This window comes from Cuculus canorus, chromosome 4 (assembly GCF_017976375.1).
Source record: "Cuculus canorus isolate bCucCan1 chromosome 4, bCucCan1.pri, whole genome shotgun sequence".
NCBI classification, from domain to species: Eukaryota; Metazoa; Chordata; class Aves; order Cuculiformes; family Cuculidae; genus Cuculus; species Cuculus canorus.
Genome location: NC_071404.1, coordinates 65926446 through 65949987, shown reverse-complemented (window position 1 = coordinate 65949987; position 23542 = coordinate 65926446). Strand labels below are relative to the sequence as shown.

General features: G+C 38.1%; 1 protein-coding gene across 1 annotated transcript in view; it reads left to right on the top strand.

The window, feature by feature from the left end:
- The window catches only part of USP38 (ubiquitin specific peptidase 38), a 36184-nt gene extending 12869 nt beyond the window's left edge, over positions 1-23315 (top strand). Inside the window, exons 7-10 of the mRNA XM_009565175.2 lie at positions 41-134; positions 954-1060; positions 2124-3471; positions 8821-23315. Coding sequence (XP_009563470.2) covers positions 41-134; positions 954-1060; positions 2124-3471; positions 8821-8982 — 1711 coding nt within the window. The 3' untranslated portion in view covers positions 8983-23315. The remainder of the gene's footprint in view (positions 1-40; positions 135-953; positions 1061-2123; positions 3472-8820) is intronic.
- The last annotated feature ends 227 nt before the right edge of the window (positions 23316-23542 follow it).

The window sequence follows — 23542 nt, the reverse complement described above, 5'->3', positions numbered from 1 at the left end:
GAAAGTAATGTTTATCTTTTTTTTTCCCCTCCCTCCCCAGTTTCAGGAGACATGTTTTATCTTTGAATCTAAATGGGTGTAATTCACTAATGAGGAAACTACAGCATCTTTTTGCATTTTTGGCACATACCCAGGTATGTTAGTTTATTTCTTCTGGGGTTTTTAAGCCTAGGTCTACATAGCAAAATTTAGGAACAGACTTGATGCTGTGTGTTAAAAATATAAATACAAGATATTTGTACGGGACTGAGTCTGCCTCCAAATGTTCAGATGGTGTGGATGGACTTAGAGAAATCTGTATTTCATGAGTAAAACATCTTGGCATTATGTTGTTTCGATATATGGGTCGTAAGAGGTTTTCTTTAAGAAACGAAAATGAAAAAATCTGAATAAGACCTGGTCAGATATACAGGCCGACTTTATGTAACTTTATAAGAGAAACTGAGCCTTTCTGCAGTGATTTTTTTTTTATGCTAAATTTTATTGTAGTTCAAATTCTGAAGTGAACTTTATTAAATGTTCAGAATATTTTGCTAGTACTAGAAATGCGTAGAACACTTATTCTTTGACTAATAACAGTAAACTTGTTGTGAAGGGGATGAGGCTGTTTCACCTTAAAAATAAATTGGGGCTTATGAAATAACTGCTGTTTTTAAGAAAACATTTTTTTTAAAGCTTGCCAGCAAGAAGAGTATTATACAGCTATTATGCGTAACATCTGGTTTATAGTCACTACACATGTGCCTGCAGGATCAACTACTTTTATCTTTGTACTAGAGGTTATTGCTACAAAAGTAATGGTGCTCTCTTCCCGTTATTAAGTGCTTTAAATGTTTGCGTACCGTACAGTTCCTCTACAGTAATACAGTCCAAAGTCAAGTTGTTGTTATTGAAATAATATAACCAATTTAAGTAGTTATGTAACCTTGTCTATCCCTCTCTTACATGAACAGAGGGAGGCATATGCTCCTAGAATTTTCTTTGAGGCTTCCAGACCACCGTGGTTCACCCCTCGATCCCAGCAGGATTGCTCAGAATATCTCAGATTCCTACTAGACAGGTACAGTTATGCCGTTAATAGGAGTGAATCTACAGTTAGATCACACTGTTGAACATGTAAGGGCAGACCAAGAATTCTGGGCCTCGTTCCTGGCTGTCTCTGGTTTTCTATATGGTCTGTGAAACACTATTCTTCATAGGTTTAATCTGTAGTGACATCTGGATACTATCTTGTATCCGCATCGTTTAAAGCAGGTTATAGTAGTAGTAATGTTCCATTTTTAGAAATCAAAACTTGGGTGTTATGTTAGAGTCATGGACCCACTGTAAAATTGGTTGCTGAAAGTAGTTTAGTTGTTCATCTGGAATTTCATTTTGGTGAAAACAGCCCTATTTCATACAGGTCAGATAAGTCATACAGAGATATACGTGCATTTGTAACTAGCTTAATAAGCAAGCAAATATAACTGGCACAGATAGAACAAAAATACCTAAATTTATTGGTAGCCCTCTTTAATTTCAGCTTGCTGAGATGTGGCTCAAGCAATATTGCTTCATGGCATGTTGCGCTTATCTCAATGGTGAAATACTGCTCTCTTTTCCCTGACCCCCCCTGCCCCATCTTGCGTTTCTGTTTTGGTTCGCTTTTTCTTGATGTAGTTTCTTAACTTGGCTACAAAATCCTGACCTTTTCCTTTCTTTGGAAATAGTCTGGCACCAGATAAATAGCTGCTTGTTCTCTTAAAAAAGAAAAGTGACATACAGAACCAGTCAACTGGAGCACTGATTTATTAAAATAATCTAATGGTAAATTACAAAAAAAAAGTTATTTGTTAGGTTTTTTTTAATACATGCCAGTTTTTTAGTATATCCATTGTGTTCTGTTACATATAATGAAACCCACATTAAATAAAGGCATTTCTGCTTCTCTTATACTCAGTTTTGTATAGTAGTGACCTGTATGGTTCAACTTGCTTACATCAAAAATAACAAGTAGGTTTTTTGAATGTATGACACTTAACCATCTATATTTTTTAGCGTAACTGGAAAAAGTCTGAAATGGTGCAGCAATCTTTATTTGGAAAATAGCACAGCTACTTGGATTTACTTTTCTTTGTCTTCAGGCTGCATGAAGAAGAGAGAACCTTGAAAGCATTGTCTGCAGCAAAGACTTCCGAAAGTATAATGAATGAAGAGTCTCAGACGCAGGAAGCTGTCCATAAAGCACAAGTATTTACTGAAGCACCTTGTATGGGAAGTGAAGAAAGAACTCTGATAGAGAAGATGTTTGGAGGAAAATTGAAGACTAATATATGCTGTTTGAACTGCAAAAGTACATCTCAAAAGGAAGAAGCTTTCACAGATCTGTCTCTGGCTTTCTGTCCTCCAACTTCCTTGGAGAACATTGGCCCAAAATGTATGGAGTGTTCTGAAGTGAAAGATGACTACACGGTGCAAACTGATACTTCAGCAACTAGTCCTGCTGGAGAAACACCTCTCAATTTGGAAGTAAATGGTGGATGTGATACAGTACTGAATGAAGGAATCATGAAAGATATTTCTACTGAGCCAAACTCTGAGAATACCATAAATTCTGAACTCAACAAAGTTCAAGAGAGTGGGGATATGTCTCAGAGGCTAGTGGGTAAAAGCACCCTGTCAGTTACAGACTTACTGAATTACTTCCTGGCACCTGAGATCCTCAGTGGAGACAATAAATATTATTGTGAAAAGTGTGCCTCTCTACAGAATGCTGAGAAAACTATGCAAATCATTGAGGAACCTGAATACCTCATTCTCACTCTTCTGAGATTTTCGTATGATCCAAAGTGTCATATAAGGCGCAAAATCTTGGACAATGTGTCTCTGCCACTTGTTTTGGAACTGCCAGTCAAAAGAGCAACATCCCCTCTAGCTGTAGTTTCAGGAGGTTGGTCTGTTGGTGTTGAGAGTTCTGATACTGGAGAAAACCTTGCTAAAAAATTGAAGCCCTCAGGTGCTGATGAAGTGACCTGCCCACAGCTGGTGCCCTATGTGTTAAGCTCTGTGGTGGTGCATTCTGGTGTATCCTCTGAAAGTGGCCATTATTATTCATATGCTAGGAATGTTACTGGGTCAGGGCCTTCAGGACTCTGCCACCAGTCTACAGCTCTTTCTTTAGTTTCTCCCCAGGATAAGTTGTTGACAGAGGAGAGTCATTGTACTGTTATAGAAAACGAGCTGGACACTGAGATGCCAAGAGAATGGTTTCTCTTCAATGACAGCAGAGTGACATTTACCTCATTTCAGTCAGTCCAGAAAATTACCAGTAGATTTCCAAAGGACACTGCCTATGTTCTGTTTTACAAAAAACAAAATAGCACCTGTGGCTTCAACACCAATTCGGCAAATGGACTCTGGTTAAATGGAGACCCTCCCCTTCAAAAAGACCTCATGGATGCAATTACAAAAGATAACAAACTGTACTTGCAGGTAAGATGGAAATTGTATATGAGGAGTGGTCTCCTTAAAACTCGCAAGAGATGGTCTAAAAGAAGAAGTTGGCATTTAAATATTCTGGTATATTAACCTTATAAATCACCAATCTTGTTTTCGTGTTGATGTTGCTAGGCTGTTCATAGTAAGGTTGTCACCATTGGATAGGAAACCAGCTTCAATTAATTTCATTTCAGTTTAAATTTTTGGTGGAGGTGCTTCCATAGGTCCCTTAACCATTTGTAATTCGATGCAGGACAGGCTTTTTCAACAGTTCTAACTTTCAGTGCATTTATTAAATTACAAGGGTAGCTAAAGTACACTTAAACTTCTTAGTGGTGTTCTTACTAGTACACTTTTATTTGGAGTCACACTTAAATTTGGATTTTATTTATACAGCTGTGCTTACCCAAATGCTAGAACCACTAAAATGAAGACTAGGTGCTAGTGGTCAAGTTTCACTTTCCCTTTGCTGCCTGTTCTGCCTCCCTGTATGGGACCAGCGCTGCCAGACATGCATTCCCTGTGTTCCGAGTTCTTCACCTAGCTATAGTCACCTCTTGAATTGCTGTCAATTCGCTACATTTTGATATGGTTTTCCTTGAGCATTGCTCTTTGGATGGTGTAAAAGTGTTTTATTGGTTGCACTTTGGGTTAAGCTGTTCCTTTAAGAGTTCTAGGCCTGCTCTAATTAGAAAGAGTGGGTATATTCAGAATAGAAAAGAACAGCTAAATCTCACTGTGGAAAAGCTGTTATAATAGCTGCAGGTATTTTATAAATGTAAACAAGAGAACAGAGTTTAAATTGGAACTCTGCTATTTTCAGACTTTATGGTTAAAGCGTTTGTGCCCTAACCATCTTTGTTTATATGCCACCTCTCCTCTTGACTACACAGGGTAGCACAAAAAACGTCTGCTTTAGCAACAAACTCGGATCATAAAATCATAGAATAGTTTGGGTTGGAAGGCACCCTCAAAGGTCATCTATCCATCTTCCACTAGGCCAGGTTACGCAAAGCCCTGTCCAACCTGACTTTGAATGTTTCCAGTCATGGGGCACCCACCACCTCTCTGGGCAACCTGTTCCAGTGTGTCACCACCCTCAGTGAAAAAAAATTTCTTCCTTTTATCTAGTCTAAATCTACCCCCGATAGTTCAAAACCATCACCACCCCTTTAAGTGCTGAAAGGCAGCAGTAAGGTCTCCTCGGAACCTTCTATTCTCCAGGCTCAACTACCTCAGCTCTCTCAGCCTTTTTTCACGGGAGAGGTTCTCCATCTCTCTGATCATTTTTGTGGCCCTCCTCTGGACACGTTTCAGCGGGTCTGTATCTTTCCTGTGCAGAGGACCCCAGAGCTGGACGCAGTAGTGTAAGTGAGGCCTCATTAGAGTACAGGGGCAGGATCACCTCCCTTGACCTGCTGGCCATGCAGTACCTGCCAGTTGGAGCCTGAAGAAAAGTAGTACAGCTACTGCAGTGAAATTGTAACCTGTTATATGTAAAGCCAAACGTTAATGGAGGAACAGCATCATCCACAGAGACTAGGAATCTTAGTAACTACTTATTTGTGTATTTTGCTGTTGAATCCAAAGCCTGTGGTCACATATTTCAATGTTATCAGTGGAATAAGTGATTACCTGAGTATACATAACAGAGGCTTTTTTCAAATCTGAATAGATGCTTTAGCCATATGAAACAAGCAACGTTATGAGGATATTCAGAAAATAATTAGTTATATAATGAAGTTATTTAATATGTTTATCTGAATTAACATTTTCAAGACCAGTTGAAATGCATTTCTGGAATGTGCTAAGTTAGTTATTTTAAGCTTTTTGAATACTGCTGTGTCCGTAGAAACGGTGAAAAATCAGTTTGATTTTATAGAAGCTAGTCACTTTTGGTGCATATACACAAAAAATGCTTTTTGATATCCTTTCAGACCAAAGCTTTCTCTGCAGAACACGTAGCTGAAGTTATATAAAAGTGTGCAGTCATATACGCTATGTATACAGCATGTAAATGAAAGCCAAGTTAGTAGTTTCTTGAAAGCCTTTCCTTTACAATTAGAAGGAAGTCCCCTCAAAATGAAAAAGAAGATAATTCCAAGTATGTGGGTTTTGTTTGAGTTTTAGATTATATTTTTTGAAATTTATTTTTTAAAAATTTATTATCTTTTACTCACCTTTCAGTTTGGGATTCTTCAGTATTGGCTTTCTTTGTAGTGCTCTACTAATCTTCGAGCTGTTGAAATCCTGTCCTTTTCTCAGTTTACATGAGGCTGATTAGAAATGGTCTGTTATTGTTTTTCTCATATTAATACTAATATTGTGATTCACTCAATTAGGTTATTTTATTTTTGAAAAGTTGCATTTCATTATTCTTCAGAGTTCTAAACTACTAGTATTTTCCTGTTAAGAATATACTTTTCTGTCCTGAGAATGCCTTCAGTTTTTAGAAGAAACATTCCAAAAAAATCTCTAGCTTGCTGCTTTTGTTTTCCTACTGCATACCAGTTTACCGCATGGTAAACGAAAATGTTTTCACTTCAAATAACAAAACCTGCTCCCAGTCCAGCTAAAACAAATTAAAAATCCCATTCTGGGAACAAGTGGAAAGCAGAGAGGGGTGCTCTGCCTCATTCTTGGTGAAGAGAACTGTATTGACTACCAGGTTTTACTTGCATGATTTAGTGTTTGTTGGGATAAATACAATCTGCCTGAAAACATTCAGCATTTCTTTTAGAAACAAGAATATTTCTTGGCAAACTGCCAGTGCTGTATGCTGTACTAGAGTAATTTAATGTAGGTTTAAATTAAATAAGTCAATATATGCCTTAAGTGGAGAAAAATGGGCACATTTAGCACAAACTACTGAACAGGAATAAAGCAAGGAAGATCTTAAACTGCTAAATAATTTAGCATTTAACAGACAAATAGTGTGTGATTTTTAATACTAATACTTTCTCAAGAAACTTAAATAATTGGTGATTTCATCACTGCTGCGTATTTCTCTTCATGTATATATAGAGAGAGATCCCTTCCATCCATTATAGAAAATATTTTGCATGTGGTAGCGGTGAAGCTGAGATCACAGCTGAGGTCTATCCTACTCTCAGATCATTGTGGGTGCTTCTGCACAGTATTACTAAGTGTTTGACAAAAGCTGTTGTTGCAACTCACTTATGCTCTGTACCAAACGCGATGAGTGTCTCCAGAGCTCAGTCATTCCTTGTGCATAAGTTGGGTGCGAGGTACTGTGCTGTTGCTGTTCACAGTAGCGCTGCTCCTCTCGCTTGTCCCCTCTCTGAAGGAAGCCTAGGGACAGCAGAACACTCATAGTGTTGCCAGCAGTGTTCTGGAAGCTGCATAGTAGAAAAAATACATAAAGTAATGTAGCTGCATACCTGTACCCAAACGTCGTGCTATCCAGTAACAGCAGTAAGTCAAATTAAAATAAATTGCGTTCCTAGCTAAATCTGGAAAGACCCCTCTTTGCTCTAAGATTTTATTATTCCTTTTGTCTGCAGTTTTAAGATTTTGATTTAATATAGCATAATCCACTGATCATATTCTTTTGTAATACAGGTTTTTTTAGGTAAAACTCAACTGTTGGGATTTAAGAGGTATAAAGTTGCCAGAAAAAAAGTTGTCTAGAGAGATGAAAGTGGGAGGAGAGAGTAAGGAAAACTCTATTTTTGATTTGGTACTGTCCTGTATTAAAACAAATGTTTTTCTGAAATATTTTACCCAAAAAAGAAAAACCAGTCCAGGTACAGTGCAACGAGTCTACTACTGTTTAGTTTTGAGGAGAAATTCTGTTCTAAACTAAACAATTTTGCAGTGTGGTTTTTCAATTAAACAAGCCATTTATACAAGGTGTGCTATTTTAATCAAAATATTCTGTTTATTTATCATGCTAGAAGGAAGTTCTTCATATTTTTGTTATTCCCAGTAAATTTACTTAGCTTCTGATGTGTCATACCAGTTGTGTAAGAATCCACATATTGCTGGAGATAGCATAATGCTGTCCTTCAGGAGTATGGCCAGCGTATCTGTGTAGACAGTGACCTCTAAATATATTTTATATAGTTTTTGAAGCGACTATGAATTTCAACCTTTAGTGTAAAATAGTTTCAAATTTAGGCTCTGTTTTTCTAAGAGGGCAGAGTAATTTAAACCCATAAGTACTATTTTTAGCACCTGTGAAGGCACATGGACAAGACTAAGTTTAGTGCTTTCATGGTAGTGTAATACAGCGTTCCAGGTTCTTGGCTCTGTTCCTTGCTTTCACCAGAAGGTGGGGGAGAGCAGAAACAGTTCAAGGTGACCCATGTAATTACTAAAACCCTGTTAAAATCGTCTTTAGAGAGGTATGTAGTGATGAAGTGTCAGGTGAAGGAGGCTTTCAGTATGAGCTGTAGCACCTGAATACTTTTGTTTCCTAAAGAAATAAAGCTTGCACAGGTCTGTTGTCTTTCTTGTCAGTCTTCCAGAGCCCCATGCCTGCCTTCCCTCCCTCAATGTTTTAAGCTCTTGGCCACTTTGAGAAGGGCATACTAAAGACAAGAAATTGCTGCAAGGCTTATGATACTAGTTGGCCAGAGCCATACATAAACAGTGTATGATATCTCTAATGAGGGAAAAGCCTGTGCTTATCCCCTTCTTAGATATCCAAGAAGCCACAGGAGCTTTCAGCTGCAAAAGTAGCTGGCAGGAGGCTATGCTTTCTTGTTCCTGCTACTTGTGTAGGTACTGACTTTGATTTTATGGAATGCTTGAGAGTTCCTGAGACTTACTGATGCTAAAACAGTTAGCATAGCAATAAAGTTTGAAAGTTTAAGCTGCATGGAATGCAAATTAAATAGCTTGTCCATCTTTTTACCTTCTGAGTACATTCTTATTCTATGCAATTGAGTGGAATAAAAGTGTCTTTTAAACAATTAACATTGATTTAATGGTCTTACCTTTCTATTTGGCAATGAACTGCAAGGGCATCTTAAAATTGCTAGGATGAAGATTCATGTGAAATATATAAAAACTAATATTTGGTTAAATTTTGATTAGCAGTCAATTCTTTAGTAACATCCTGTGTTGCTATAAAATAGGATTTTAGCATAAGCTTAAATGGATTTAATGATGATTCACATACACTTACTGATGTTCAGTAAATTACACATCTCTGATTGTCTGTGGATGCTCAACTTCAAGTTCAACAAAGCCATTCAGACTTAGGAGTTCAGAAGTTAGCGGTGTTGCTTTAAAAGCTGTTTCAAGCACTACTAGAAATAAGCTTCAAGGACATAAGGTTGTTTTTTTATTTAAATTGTTTTTATTCTTTCATTTCAGGAGCAAGAGCTTAGTGCTCGAACGCAAGCACTTCAGGCTGCCTCAGCCTCGTGCTCTTTCCGACCCAATGGATTTGATGACAATGATCCTCCAGGAAGTTGTGGACCTACAGGTGGAGGAGGAGGGGGTGGGTTCAGTACTGTTGGTAGATTAGTATTTTGACTACGAAGACAACCTGGAATACACTGGTTCCAAAGCAGCCCAGTACTGCTGAGGACAACTAAAATATTGAACTTCGTCAGATATCATATGAAGTTTTGAGACTTAATCCTTGTGCAAAAGCAAATGTTGGGATTTTTTTGGTTGTTTTATTTGAAATAAATAAGCGCATAATGGAAAAAAAACTACCTCTTAAAAATTCAGTTGCTTTTATAGTAAGATATGCTTGCCCAAAAGACAAAAAAATGGCCATTTTTAAGTAGTTGCTAATGACACTGCATTATACTGAGCAAATGCACTTGTATCGGTTTCTATTATCCTCATCCACTGAATGAAGAAACTTCATTTTTTACTTTGGCAGTATTGGTTTATGTGAAAGTCCTCTCTGATGGGCTAAACTGCATACGTAGTCTCTCAGCTCCACCTTATTTTCAAGTCCAGTACCTTTATGGATTTCCAGAGATGATGCAATTTACAACGAAGGCAATAACTTAAATGTGACATGATACAGTACTTTCCAGATGAAAAATTATTCAATATATTTCCAGTGTAAATGTAAAGAAAAATGAATTTATAAATATTTGCTAAGTTGTTTTCCAAAAAAGTGCATGTTCTGTAGGAACAGTTTTTAAATAGAAATTAACTTTGTAGCATTTCTAACTGTTTTGAGAATTTTAAAATAATTTCAGGGAATATATCTGTTGTTTGTTGGAAAGGAATAGATTCTGTATGTGCCTTGCAGTACCGTAATTTAAAACAAACTTTCTGAGGCTGCAGAAAAGGAGAGAAATGCATTAGTAGGCAATTTTTTTAGACAATATTAGAAATCAGTACACTTATAGAAAGCTATTAGATTTCCAGAAGTAAAAATCTGGTAGTTTGAAATGCAACGTGTGGCCCATTATTTTTTGGTTGAAGAAATACATGCCTGGTGATGGATGTATAAATTAGGTGGCCTGCATTGCTAAGAAAAAGCTGATCATAAATACTGAGCTATGTTTGGGAAATCAGAGAGGTTACCTATGTTGATCCTTGGTGAGAATCGATGCTTCTAAGAGTACTTCGAGGTTTTGCCTTCTTATTTTGCTTGTAATGAGAAATTTCTGGTGAATTCGGGTTTTAAGTGTCTGTAGAAGTCATGGATGCCCCATCCCTGGAGGTGTTCAGGGCCACGTTGGATGAGGCTTTGAGCAACCTGATCCAGCAGAAGGGGTCCTTGCCCATGGCAGGCGGTTGGAACTGAATGATCTTTAAAGTCTTTTCCAACCGAAATCATTCTGTGATTCTGTGATGCTTTCTGTGGAGCAGTGTTTGCTTGCTTGTTTGGTCGGCAGGGATTGAGGATCCACTCTTTCAGTCTGGGCAGAAATAGCAGCTTTGTTTTTGATGTGCAATGGGATAACAGAAGTAAAGGAGTTACACTGTTGAATCTGGTGATTAATTCTTAACTTGAATAATCTTATAGTGAAGTGTAAATTTATTTAGAATTATTTTTACAAAAATCTGCACTGTTTTACTGTGGTTTTATATTCTGCTAGGTGGCAAAGTGCATCCTTAAAAAGCATGCAAATCTGGCAGGTGTTAGCTTAACTGTACAGAATAAACATATTTCCTAGAAAATGCCTTTAAAAAGCATAAATTAAGTTGAGAAAATTAAACCTTGTTCATGTATCGAATATATGGAGTTTAGTCTGAAAGGTAACTTAGCTTGCAAGCTATTTTTATATTATCACTAAAACTATGCTATTTGCGCTACTGTAAATTTATATGTTACTGCTCAAGAAGGCTAGAGCAGCTCTCTAACTTTTTAATAGTTTCCAAGCTTTGTTTTAACAGTTTGTCAAACTCTGCTTTGACCTACGCTTTCATTGCTATCTCTGTTATAGGTCTGTGAACCAGGGCGGGGGTTCAGCTGTGGAAATGTGGAATGTTATGAGACTAATGTGGGGAACATTCTCATTTCATTGTGTTTGGATGAGGTTTTCTTGAAAGCTCAGTTCACCTTGAAATTCTCTTTCAATCTAAGAGGTTTTTATATCCTTTTAGCCCTCTCTGCCAGTCAGCTCTGGTTTTAAAGTGTTTTATATGACATGTTAATTTGACTTCTCTCCCACATTATGAGGGCACGCTAAAAAGCTGTTGTCTGTTGGCATTACAATGGAGTACTTTCTAATAATTTACTGTTCGTTTTAAAACACACTAGTATGTAGAAGCAAGGACAAGTGTTTTTACTCTGTATGAAATCATAAATTTGTAAAGGTCAGTTTTATTTTTGTTCTCACACTAAAAATACAAATTATGTAGCCTACCTAAAAATAACACACAGTATGAGTTTTGTGTACCTATTGTACTATATTTATTGTATGAGCTCTTAGAAGGCTTTCTATACCCTTGTTTGCCTCTTCTAAATTAGGTGTTAAATGTGGAAATTTTATATGACAGTAATGCCAATAAGGTTGGATCTTCTTAGGTATAAAATTATGGTGTGTCTTAAACTGAAAATAACTTTTGTTTCCCCTTGTTGATTTCTATTGGTGCAGTTACTTTGGGTTTTATAAATAGGTTTTAATATTCAGAATACCCATTGGCAAATCTGCTTGCTGACCTGACAACCATTGTTGCTGAATTCATACCTTACTTGGAAGTTTTCCATAAGACTAGTGAAAGTGGAGAATTATTTCCTACTTCAAAAATGTACACTTTTAAATTTGTTTACAGTAATGATATTGCATACTCCCGTCTTCTGGACACAATATGAGAGAACAATGTACATATGGTACTTTGATTTCTGTTGCCTGAGAGCGAATGCTGGATGGTGTTTATTGACTTTTTTGGCTCCATTCTTATTTTGTTTTCTATCTGAGTTGAGTCAGTAGAAGGATATGAAATACATAATACTGTTTCTGAAGCTTAAGGGGTTTTGTTTCTTCTTATGAATGACACACTATTGCACCAATTCAAGAGTGGTATGTCTTTTAAAATCCTATTTCCTTTTAACAAGACAGGTTGTGTTTTGGTCTTTGTTTTAATGGTCCGTAGAGTTGTATTAATTTTTTTACATACAGTTCATTTTGTAGGTTTGTCATGTGAAGCATTACAGTGAGTGTCACCCCTGTAACAATAATTACAATATCTATAAGCCCCACTATCCAGGATGAGAAGAGGAGGCTGTTTTGGTTATCTAAACAAATCGCATTTTCTGGCTAGCTCTTTTTCCTTCATTTTTCCCCCTTGTTCCCTTCTCTGGAAAGTTTTTTTTTATCTTCCATAGGCTCTGGAAATTTAATTTCATGGGTAAGCCTTTTTTAAAAAAATCTGTCACGGTAAGGTTGTTCATGGAGTCAAAATACTATTTAATTTCTGCTGTACAAATGACAGGTGAAGGGCAGAAGCACTGTGAGCCAAAGGAGCGCTAGAACAAAAGCAAGTGGGTATAAAATTTCTGTAAATAAGATTTAGATTAGAAACAAATTTCCTAATTACTGGGACTAATTCTGGAACAGCCTTCCAGGCAGAAACCTACTTTGAAGGAAGAGCCAAGTATATCTATGGAAGGAATAAAATGCAAAGTGGTGCCTGAAGAGTAGGCAACTAGACTTGATAGAGGTCCCTTTGAGTCCTTTCCTAGAGTTTTGCTCTTCTGTTGGGTTTCCAATCTTGACACATTGTCAGTTTTGTTTTTAAGATTCAAATATTAAATGGTAAATCAAGGGAATACTCAACTACAACATAACAACAAAGGTTGACTGCTCAATTTTGGGTGGTGTTTGCCTCTGATTTAGGGGATTGAGGCATAAAAATACCCTGGCTAACGACCTAGTGTGAGATGTAATAGGTTGTAGTACTTGTTATTCTCAGTAGGCTGTAATCAAAAGCAAATTGAGTGAGCAAATGATCTATGATCTAAACAAGAGATCAGAATAGATGATCTTAAACTTTCATGTTCCTTACAGCCAGTTATCCTCGATCTGCCTTAACTTGAATTCTTAACTATGAGTAATATGCTCTTAAATTACATAGGTGTCAGGTCAAATGTAACAGTTGAGAACTGAAAATTGTGTTGCAGTCTTTGGCTTATGTACAACACTGTTCTGTGTTGATGTAGGGAATTAGTGAGTATCCCTGTTTCAGCAAATGAGCTAAAGAGACTTGGCCAGTGAGTTGAGCTCTGGCTGTGATCAGTGTGGCAGTTGTGATGTGTTGTGTAGCACAGGCTTTCTACACATGCGTTTTAATTTTTTTAAATGCACATGCAACCTCCTGTGAGTCTGTGCCTGAATGAAAGTATCAAGATCAAAGGGAAAACAAACAAACTTAAAACTAGCCAGGGTGAAGCAGAAGTGAACTTTTATAGATACAATATGCTGCTTTCCTTTAGGAAAAATACTTCTGTTTTAAATGTGTGCTGGAATCTAGGCAGATATGTGATTTCAGGATATGCACTTCTTTTTATTTCCAGTGCAGGTAATATTTTTAGGAATTAGTTGTACTGCTGAAATAGGCACATCAATGCACAATCTGCCATTGCCACCTTGGTAAACTGAACGCTACCACATGTACTGAAATGCTGAGATACTTGCTGGCTGGCTTCCCTGGACACCTAAGTGGGAAGAGCAGCTGGCAACTGTGAGCTGTGCCTTGCTGGGTGGCCATTTGGGACTTCCACTGTCATCTGTGTGTGGCCAGAGGCAGCCACCCTGAGAGGTGCTACCTCAGAGTGTGTCTCTGCAGTGGGGAGCTAAAGATGTGACAGCCAGCCCCATTGTTCAGGTCCTACTTCACATGGGGCACAGTCCCCAACCCCCTTAACAGCACCTCCAGGCCCAGAGGAGGTGACTTAAGGATGGAGTCTGATATCTGTGGCAAGCAACACACAGAAATCCAGTGTTTGCATATGGAGTCGAGGTGTGGGAAGAAGATGAAGGAGAATTGCTGGTCTAAGACCAAAATGAGACCATTGAACTGCAAAAGGAAAAAAGGAAAGAATGGCTCTAATCTGGTTTAGAAGTTGTGTATGTTTTAATGGTAACTTCACATGCATCTGCTACAAAGTTGTAATTCCACCAAAAGATACTCTGTCAAAGCTGTTTTGTTATCCAAGTCTAATTCTTCTGAAATTTCCATTGTATTGGCATGCTTGAGGGGGAAAAGCCTCCCAATAGGCATATTGAAATTACACTGCTGAGGAGAGTATTTCAGTTTCACATTAAAAAGTTAATTCTGCAGTAGGGTGTATGATAGGCCTAGCAGCTATAGTATCATACAGCATCCTCGAGGCCAGTGGTCTCCACGCTTTATTTGATTGCATGCCCCTGTCAGTAAAAAAATTCTAAGTGTGCACCCAGTATATGTATATTTATAAATTATATATGTACTACTGTCCTAATATATTATGTACATTACAGGAGTAGATATTGGAAAAAGTATGAAATGAAGATTATATAAACACTATTTTTAAATTATTTAAAATTTTATTTATTAATGGTACAAAAAAAATACTTTCTTGTTGCACCTAAATGGGTTCTCTTGCACACCCCCTGGGGTGTATGCAGCTCGCTTTGAAAACCACTTCTTTGAGTCTTGAAGAGTTTTAACTTGATGGGAACAGGTATCAAAATTAACATGTTTGTAATAATGGTTTCTTTTACTCAGTGAATATAGACTGTTGACATTACTTTATGCTGCATGACCATGTTTTGAATCTGTGTTTATTCTGAGTTCTTATAAAATTTGATGCAAGGGCTGTAAACTGTTTCACTGTTTTCCTGCACTGTATATTAAATGACAAAAAAAAAAAATGTCAGCCTTAAGTGGTTTGCAGAGATGCAAAGCCAGTCCACTTCTGAGGGGAAGGCATATCCCTTGCCAAACACAGGAATGTGTTAGTGCTTGGCTTTAAAGGCTAGTATCATTTCTCAAATGACTTGCCCTTTCTCAAATGTTCTCTAAGGAATTATAGTATTTAGTGCTCGACTCCATAAAAGGAATTTATTTAATTTTCTTGCTGTATCTTTCATGGTGTTTGTTCTGCTGAACTACAGTTGAAATAATTTTGCAGTACGCCTGTTCTTAAATCTTGTTGTTGTAAACTGGCATAAGTGTTTCATTGTATTTCATACCAGTTTTTAAAAATGGCTGGGGCAAATGAGCGTTTTACTGTACACGCATTGGGCTGCGTAAAGAAGTCAAGAGATGTTTTTAAATGCCTCAAGTGTCTAGAAGTACTTAGGATTTTGTTTGATTTGAGTGGAAAGGTAGATGTTCTATTAAAATATAACAGTGATGAGGTTTTCTTTGAACTGTAACATATACCTGTAAATCTCAGCTTGAAGGATCTCAACACAAACATGGAAAATGAGTCAGAGCGGAGAACTCTTAATGGGCCAACTAGATCTGGAGAAGTAAGTGCAGGCAGTAGCTGAATTTCGTCTGTATTTCAGTTGCAGTGATATAACAATGTTTCATTTGAGTTTTCTTCACAATGGGTGTTACTTTAATCTTCAAAGAAGATGAAATTACTTTCAACTTGTTGAATTAATAAAGTACATGATCACTGTTTGAAACGCAGCAGTTCTTGATGAACGTGGAAGTTATGGCACAGATACATTCGGGCTTCCTGTAAATAAACTCAAGGTTTTTGAAGGCTGTTTTCAACTTCTGTGTATTTCTCCTCAAGTTTCCCCAGACCACAAGGTGAAAGGAGATTTTTGGGTTTGGTTGTTTTTCTTGACTACAAGAATACTTAGGAAACTCAAAACAATTAACAGGCCAGTTAATAATCTGTAAACTACTCCTGGGTGGTGAATTGTGTGAGAGGGAAGGGAAAGGTTTGGGTTACCCTTACAATGTGTAGTTAGAAATTGTCTCCTCTAGTTGGCTGCCCACACCTCCCTGTGGCATTAGAAACAGCTGTCTTCATGTGGTCTCAGGATTAAGTTCGGTGCTGCCTGTGAGAATAAAATCGTGGGAACCTCCCCTTCGATCCAAGACCTATTCAGGCTAATTGAAGAATTATTCTTGACCTGATTAAGTAACTTGAACCTACTAGGTGCCAAAGTAAAAGACAAATCAAGCTTTAACATAACAAAGGACCTAATGATATTTTTTTAATAAAGTAAATGCTTTGGCTCCAGTAGGAGCTGCAACTTCTCTGCTGTGCTTAAAGTTAACCAGGGCTGCAAGAGTGGTTTCTCCTGATAAGACTATGAAAACAGCAGTTATGCAGAATTAGTTGGGGAAGGGAATTGGCTGCAGTATAAACAAGCAACCAGGTGGATCATTTGGGTTTCTCCGCTGTGTTTTGTGTTTGGAGATTGCTGTGAATGAAGATGTGTGGGGATAATGGGCAGTATGAATCTAAGGATATGAAGTAGAAAGACGGGCCTCAAATAGGTGATTTTTGTAAAGCAGCTACTAGTGTTTCTGTGGAAGCAAGGCTTGGTTCCTGGAATGTGATCCTAGGTAATGTTAGTGTGATCTTGCATAGCAGCACGTAAGAGTGTGCTGCTCCTGTGCTTTCACAGGATTGGGTGTGTTAAGGTGGAAGAAATAGACTCAAATGTTGTGTTTAGTACACTAGGCCTGAAATGTACTCAGTGTTCGTAGACCACAGGCTTAAGTGTAGTTATAGGTGCAGAATGTTTCCTTTCATCGCAGCTGTGGAGGAGCAGAATATTTCTTTCTGAAACTTGTTTTCCTGGGAGCAAATCTAACATGGAGTTTGCACATTGTGGTCAATATTTCTTCTGAATTTGTGAATATGTAACATAAGCCAGGACTTGGGAGAAACTTCAACTGAGTAAGTTTGTAACTGCTTAATCTATAAGGCTGCTTTTAAACTTAAGTCAACTCATCTTGATCTTACTTGGTCCCCTTTGGTGCTGAGGATGTGCTGAATGGGAGAGACCAGGATGAACGAACTACAGCAGCTCTTTGACATTCCCTGGCTTGTCTTCTGGGAATGGGCATGAATGCTGAGCTTTGGAGAGGATTTGGTGAAAAGAACCAGAGGATTTTAAAAAAGGGGAAGGAGAAACTGGAATGAAAGGTGAACAAGAGCTGCAGAATGTGTGGGTATGCAGAGCTGTGGATTTCCTAGTCTTTGAGACCAAAGAGAAGATGGTTAAGCAAAACCTTAGAAACTTCACATCGTGTATACATAAAGGAAAAGTATAGCAATTGTTTGGTCAAGGTAATTGTGACCTCTTTGTGTGTTGATTATGATTTGAACTAAACTAATGCCCAGCCTCTTATCTGTCTGCATTGTATTCAAGCAATTTTTTTTGGACAGAAGTGTTTTGGGCTTTGTCTTTTTAACTTAATCTGGTTGTAATTTTTTTTGAAGTAATTGTTCTGCCTGAATAGTCTACCTGCTTTTTTAAAAAAGATGATGCCTGCTCTTATGTACAAAGATGTATGGATGTGTGTATAATAAGAATTGGTATGATGTGATGTGATGGATACCTTATTTTAGGTCGTAGATAGCCTCATCTCTGAAACCTCCTCAAACCTTAAATGTTTTTAGGATAGATGTTCTCCTTCAGGTCACTCTGGGACCCAGCATGTTTATTCTCTTTACTCCTCTTCCAACTTAAATGCCTTCATGAAAAACTGGGGAGATGCAGCCAGAGACTCACTGGCTAAGAGAAACTGCAGTATCTCTAACCAAGGAGAACTGTAATTTGAACAGCTTTCTCAGCAGCTCTGTGTTTAGTAGTGGTGGTTTCCCCTAGTTCTGCCCTGTCCATGGGGCAACTCTTTCTTTTATCATATTCTCCCTTAAACCAATTCAATTGAATAAATTATTATACTTGGGAAACGTTTCTTGCTATGGCTTCATCAGTGTGGTGGTTTCCCTCTTCATATCCACTCTCCCCCTTCTTGTGTCCCTTGCAGCTACCTTGTTCATTCTGATGCAGATCTCTCCAGGACACAGACTGTATCTTATGCACTGCATGCATGTCAGTAATGATTTAAATATGGTTATTTTTACATCACTTTGTTACTGAGGTCCCTGATGTGCTTTAATCATCTTGGAGTAATTATGTGTTTATCCAGCAGAGAGCACTAACGACACTGCTATCTTTTAGTTGATATTCCCATCAAATTATTCTGTATTGTCTTATTTTGTGTTACAGAACACTGGGCTGGGATTGGGTCTGTAGGTTTTTCTTTGAATTAGTGCATGGCTGAATTTCTACTATAAATAATTCGGTGGAGGAAGAATGCAAAGCAAGAGTCTGCAGGAAATGCTGAACTAGCATTCACACAGTTTGGAGTTGTGGCAATACTCCTGTCTCTCCTTTACACTGAATAGCTTAGTGAAGGCCTTAAACATGGAAGTTGGTCAGCATTCCGATTTGAGCTGCTGGTGCCAGGACTGTCAGGATGAGTGGCTGACTGCTGGTGCTACAGGTATCTTAAAGGTCTCAGGAAAGTCCATGGTATAATCGAAGTGTTTTCTGCCTCTTTGTATGTAGGCAAAATCTTATCAGAGTGGCTGAAAAAGTGTTTTTATTAATAATCTTTTAGTGTCTACCTTGCTTCAGAGCCAAAACAGTCAGGCTGGACATGAGATAATTTACTGGAGATGAAATTTCTAGAGTCCTCGTGGGTGATGTAGCGTGAATGGGAAAGACTAGCTTGTCTTTTGAGACATCAAATGGAGTTTGTGGCCAGCAGTTTAAAAATAACAATCCCTTTGCTTATTTTGTGAGAAAATTAGATGGAGCCAATGAGAAAATATGAACAGACCCATAAGAAATGTTTCAAATTAACTATGGGAGAGTATCTCAAACTTGTCCTGGGTAAAATGCTGCCCAGTATTCCAATTGCATTTGCTCACAGTGAACTGTTAACCTTTCTTCTGGAGCATGAAGATGCTGCATGTAAGAGAAAAAGGTGTTCTAATCCTCCCTTAGGGTTATAGAAGTATTTTAATAATGTGACCTCTGCCTATATATTTAGGAACGTTACTTTACAATCTGAAACAATCGTACTGAGAAGCATGAGTTACAGTAATTCCTCTCAGTCTTGGATGAATTTAAGAATAACTGTCCGAAGGAAATATCTTTATTATTTTTAAGGACTTAAAGGAAAAAAAGCAACAACTGCACTGTGAAGCTGAGGATGAACTTGTAGTGTTACCTCTAAGCTTACAGTATTAGCTGATGTTTGGTTTGAATTTAGTTTAGGAGACATCAGTACTGTCTTGGAAACAAGTCCCAGTTTTTATCCTTGCTACTTTGCTTCTAATAGAAAAAATTCTGTTCAACACGTGGAGAAGATCTTAGTGTGAATAAGGTGGTGTATTTATTGAAATAAGCTGACTTATATAACATTAAAAAATAGCATCTTTTATGTTTAAAAATCACATTGGTATGGAAAATCTGCTTGCTTAGGGAAGAAGCTGTATTGGTTAGTAGAATTTAGAGGTTTTCTGAGTGAAAATGGATACTTTAAAACTTTAAAGAGAGCAGTCATAGTTGTTACTGGAAGACACATCAATTTTGTATATTTTTTCAATAATATGAATGCAATTAATGCAGATATCTCATAAGCTAATTCTTTTTTTTTGCTTTTAATTGCATTTGTCAATTGATCCTAAAATCTACCATCTGGTAACAATCTGTGTTAAAATATTGGCCTGCTTGAAATTAATGGGAGTCCTGCCATGTACATCAAGTCCAGGATTTCACTCTGCGCTTCATCTTGCATGACTATTGCTATTTAGGGTGTGGCAAATATCCTATATTCTGCATCCTGATTTATGTGAGCATTTGCTGAGCAGATGTTAGGGAGCTAAACTGGTTCTTTTCAATCCATCTCTTCTATAGCAAGTGAAAAAGTGAGGCCAGACTGGTCTCAGGTGTGATTCTATTCACTTGGGATGCTTACAGAGATTATAGTTTCTGACGAGTCACAAATATCGTGCTGGATTTTAAAGATGCAGCAATAAACTAAACAAGGGTTTATTACTTCTGCTGTTGTAAGTGAGCTGACCGAGCCAAGGCTGCTGCTACGTGAGTGGTGAGGGAGGGGTGAGCAGAGACAAGGCTAAAAGAGTTGGGGCCAGGCAGGTGCGCTGGGCTTCCAGTTCAGCTGCAGACTGGTGCCCTTCCTTATCCAGATCAGCACCTCTCACTGAAGTGGGGTCACTGCTTGTGGCAAGGGAGAGTGCCTTTATATGTATAAAGCACTTGAGTCCCCATTTTTCAGGATAAGCATTTAGTTAAAGATACAAAATAGGAGTAGCCATTCCTGGTTGGTTTAAGAGAACAGTAAGAAAAACCTCCCTTACCAATATTTTTCAGTTGCTAAATACCCTGTGCACTTCCTAGCTCAATAACTTTGTATGGGGGGAGGATGTTTGTCAAAAACCCAGTTTATAATGAAGATAAAATAAGAACACATAACTGGCATATCTTAGCCAGAACCCACTGTGGGAGTCACTCCCACAGTTATGTCTGGTGCTCGCCAACTCCTACTGAGCCTGGTATTTTCCCATTGCATTGTTTTTACTGATAGCTTCCATTCAATAACGACAGAAATCCTTGCAAGGGTGAAAGAGATTAGCACTCTTTATAATTGAGTAAAGAAGTGTTAAGTCGTTTCCACAGCCACTGAACACAGTGTCGTCTGTATGATAAAGTGATCTTATGATTTTATCCTTTTTTTCTTTACTGAAAACAGGAAATGAGCATTTTATCCCATGTGCAGATATAAACTTAAAATCTTTCCTATTTTGAATCTTTTCTGGAAAGGAGCACTAAATGAGACAGGAAGGCTGCCAGAGAACTGCTAAAATACCCAGCTCATAGATGTATAGTTCCAAGAAGAATCGGTGTATGCTTTAGTGTCACAAAACATGAAGTAAATTTTTATGAGCAATAATAGTAAGGAAATAAAGCAGTGAGAATAACTTTTTTTTTCCTCATGGCTCCCAAGGAAGAGTCATATGTAACAAAAACTATTTAAATATTACTGCTATTTAACTGGGAACTCCTGATATAACAGCAGGAGACAAAAGCTGAGCTTGATTTCTTGATGGAAAAGTATGCTTCAGATAACTTTCCTGTTCTGTAACATCCCCCACTGCAGAGGGATGTTGTCAGCCTGCAGCATTCAGACCCTTTAGACCCCCACTGCTCTGTGAGTGCAGAAGAGTCACGATAATAAATGTTTCCATCTGTTTCTGCTTAGGAGTTAGCGTCTCATCCTATCCTCCATAGTGAGCCATGCACTTCAGATGGCCAGGCGGGATTATTTCCGTTAGCAAGAACCAAGATCACACCCTGAAAAGCCTCATCTGCTCCAAACCTGCTGTAGATTGCCTGCTGAGCAATGCAGGTCCCTATAAGATCATCACACTGATGTCCTGTATGTTGCCGAGGTCCTTTCCCATAGGCTGTCTTGCTGTTCCAAGCCCTCAGGAGGAATAGCCCTGGCAGTCAGAGATAGTTGTTGTTCTGCGTGTATGGATTTCTGCAGCAGGTGTTTTACTGTGGCCACAGATCTGTGCAGTAAATGTAAAATATTTGCATATAGGAGCCAGAATTTGTGAGAGTTGGACCTTGGCTTTGGAGCTGTGTGTCAAAAGAGGTACAAGAATGACCGCAGGCTCTGAATATTTGACATGAAGCATTCAACTCCTCCAGTGAGCTTTTCTCAGTTGCCCTGCTTCTGTTTCCCTCCCCTCCAGCCCAGTGATCCAAGTCAGGTAATTTACGCCTACCTGCTGGAAGGAAGGAAGGAAGGAAGGAGAGGTGATTGATGATGTTGGTTTTAGCGCTTGCAAGGTGCTCCGAGGCTGCAGTGGTGACTGCCAAGTGAGAACCTCAGCCTATAAACACCTGCAAATCTTTGTCATGCTTCAACCGTTTGTGAATTCTCTGGGAAGATTAAGCACATGGGAGTAAAGCTTCATACTACATCATCTCATTCCTGAGTCTATTTAATGTTTGATTAATGCAGAGGTAGGAAGTTGGTGAACGTTCAGTTTAATAAGCACTTCTACGTTCGGCGCTGAAATATGCGATTTACATAAAGTGGTTTGGTTTTTAGGGAAGTGTCTCATGAGCACTTTTGTAAACTCTGCAGAGCAGGGACCATGTGTATGCCAGTGTCTGGCCAATATAGCTTTTAGGCATAGTTTTTTAGATCTTAATTTTCTATTATTGGCAAAATTAGTACTAAATAATAGTTCATAGCCTTATTGAAATTGTTTGGGTTTTTCTTTTGTTGAAACTACTGTGTTGATTTTATTTAAAACAGAAAAAGCCGCTCAGACTAGCATGCCAGTACTTGTAGGAAGATTTCTAAATTCCCCAGTGTATCTTTTGGTATGTTCCTCAGTCGCCTTCTCTTCCAAATGATCTCTAAGTCTGTAGAAGCTGTTTCTCCTCAGTTTTTATCTGTACTCTGTCTCTCTCTGTTACGTTGTCTTAGATATAAGGTGTAATGAGTGGAGTTTGCATGCTAACCAGAACCTGCTTCTGCTTCAGGAGACATCAACACCCTATGAAAAAAAAATCATTCTTGTGTCGTCTTAAAGATGCTTCATATTACAAGTAGAAATTTAACGTGTTTTAAGATGTTTAATAGGTATTAAATGTAATACAATGCCCAACCCTTTCTGCAGATGACCGTTGACCAGCACAGCGAAAATGTGGAGAATTACTTGTGTGTAGGAGCTAGTTAGACTAACTTGAAGTAGAAATCAGACTAATTGATAATTTTAATGGTTCTTAAGCTGACAAATGTGTCCTAAAGTCTTGGGTGAATGAGCCAAATTAGCAACTGGCAGCTATCAGAAGGGAGACAGATCATCCTATTTTCTCCTCATACCTTTTATTTGGCTTTGATGTTTCTGACTGTATTTAAATCAACTTAAAGCATTTCAATGCCTTTCGATTCTGCTGAATGTTCCCACAGATATTCTGGCTTGTTTTCAAAGCAGTGTAGCGTGGGGTGATGGGTTTTTTGTTGGTGTTTTTAAGTTCTGCTGGGATAGTGAATTGCATCAACCTACTTCACAATTAGACAAGTGCTGGTGTCGGCACAAGGGAGAGAGTGACCTGCACAGCTGGGGAGTGAAGGGAATGGGTTGAGTACAGGGTATTGCAGAAGGAGAGAGGGAAAACTTCCATTTCTAGAACGGCTGGCATCTTAATTTGTCTCAGTTTTATCATAGCATTAAAATTTGTTCTTCCATGTATTATAAACATTTCCTGTAGAAAGCTGTAGGAATGCAAGGAAGAGAATGCGGAGATGTCCTGCCTGTTAATTGAAGGATGCAAAATCCTGCTAGCTAATTAATTCACTAAGGAGATATATATATATATCTGTCTCACACTAATGTGTGAAGATGTTAAAACTTGCATTAGCAGACAGAAGGCACCATAATAATAACATTAAGAGTGGAGCTGACCTGCTCTTGATTTATTAATGGCACTAGTGGAATTTGAGCTGATTTATCAAGATGAGACTTTATCATGCTTAGTGCTTCTACACAAATAGCCCATAAATCATCCATCAATTACATCTCATTGAAGGTTATGTTTTG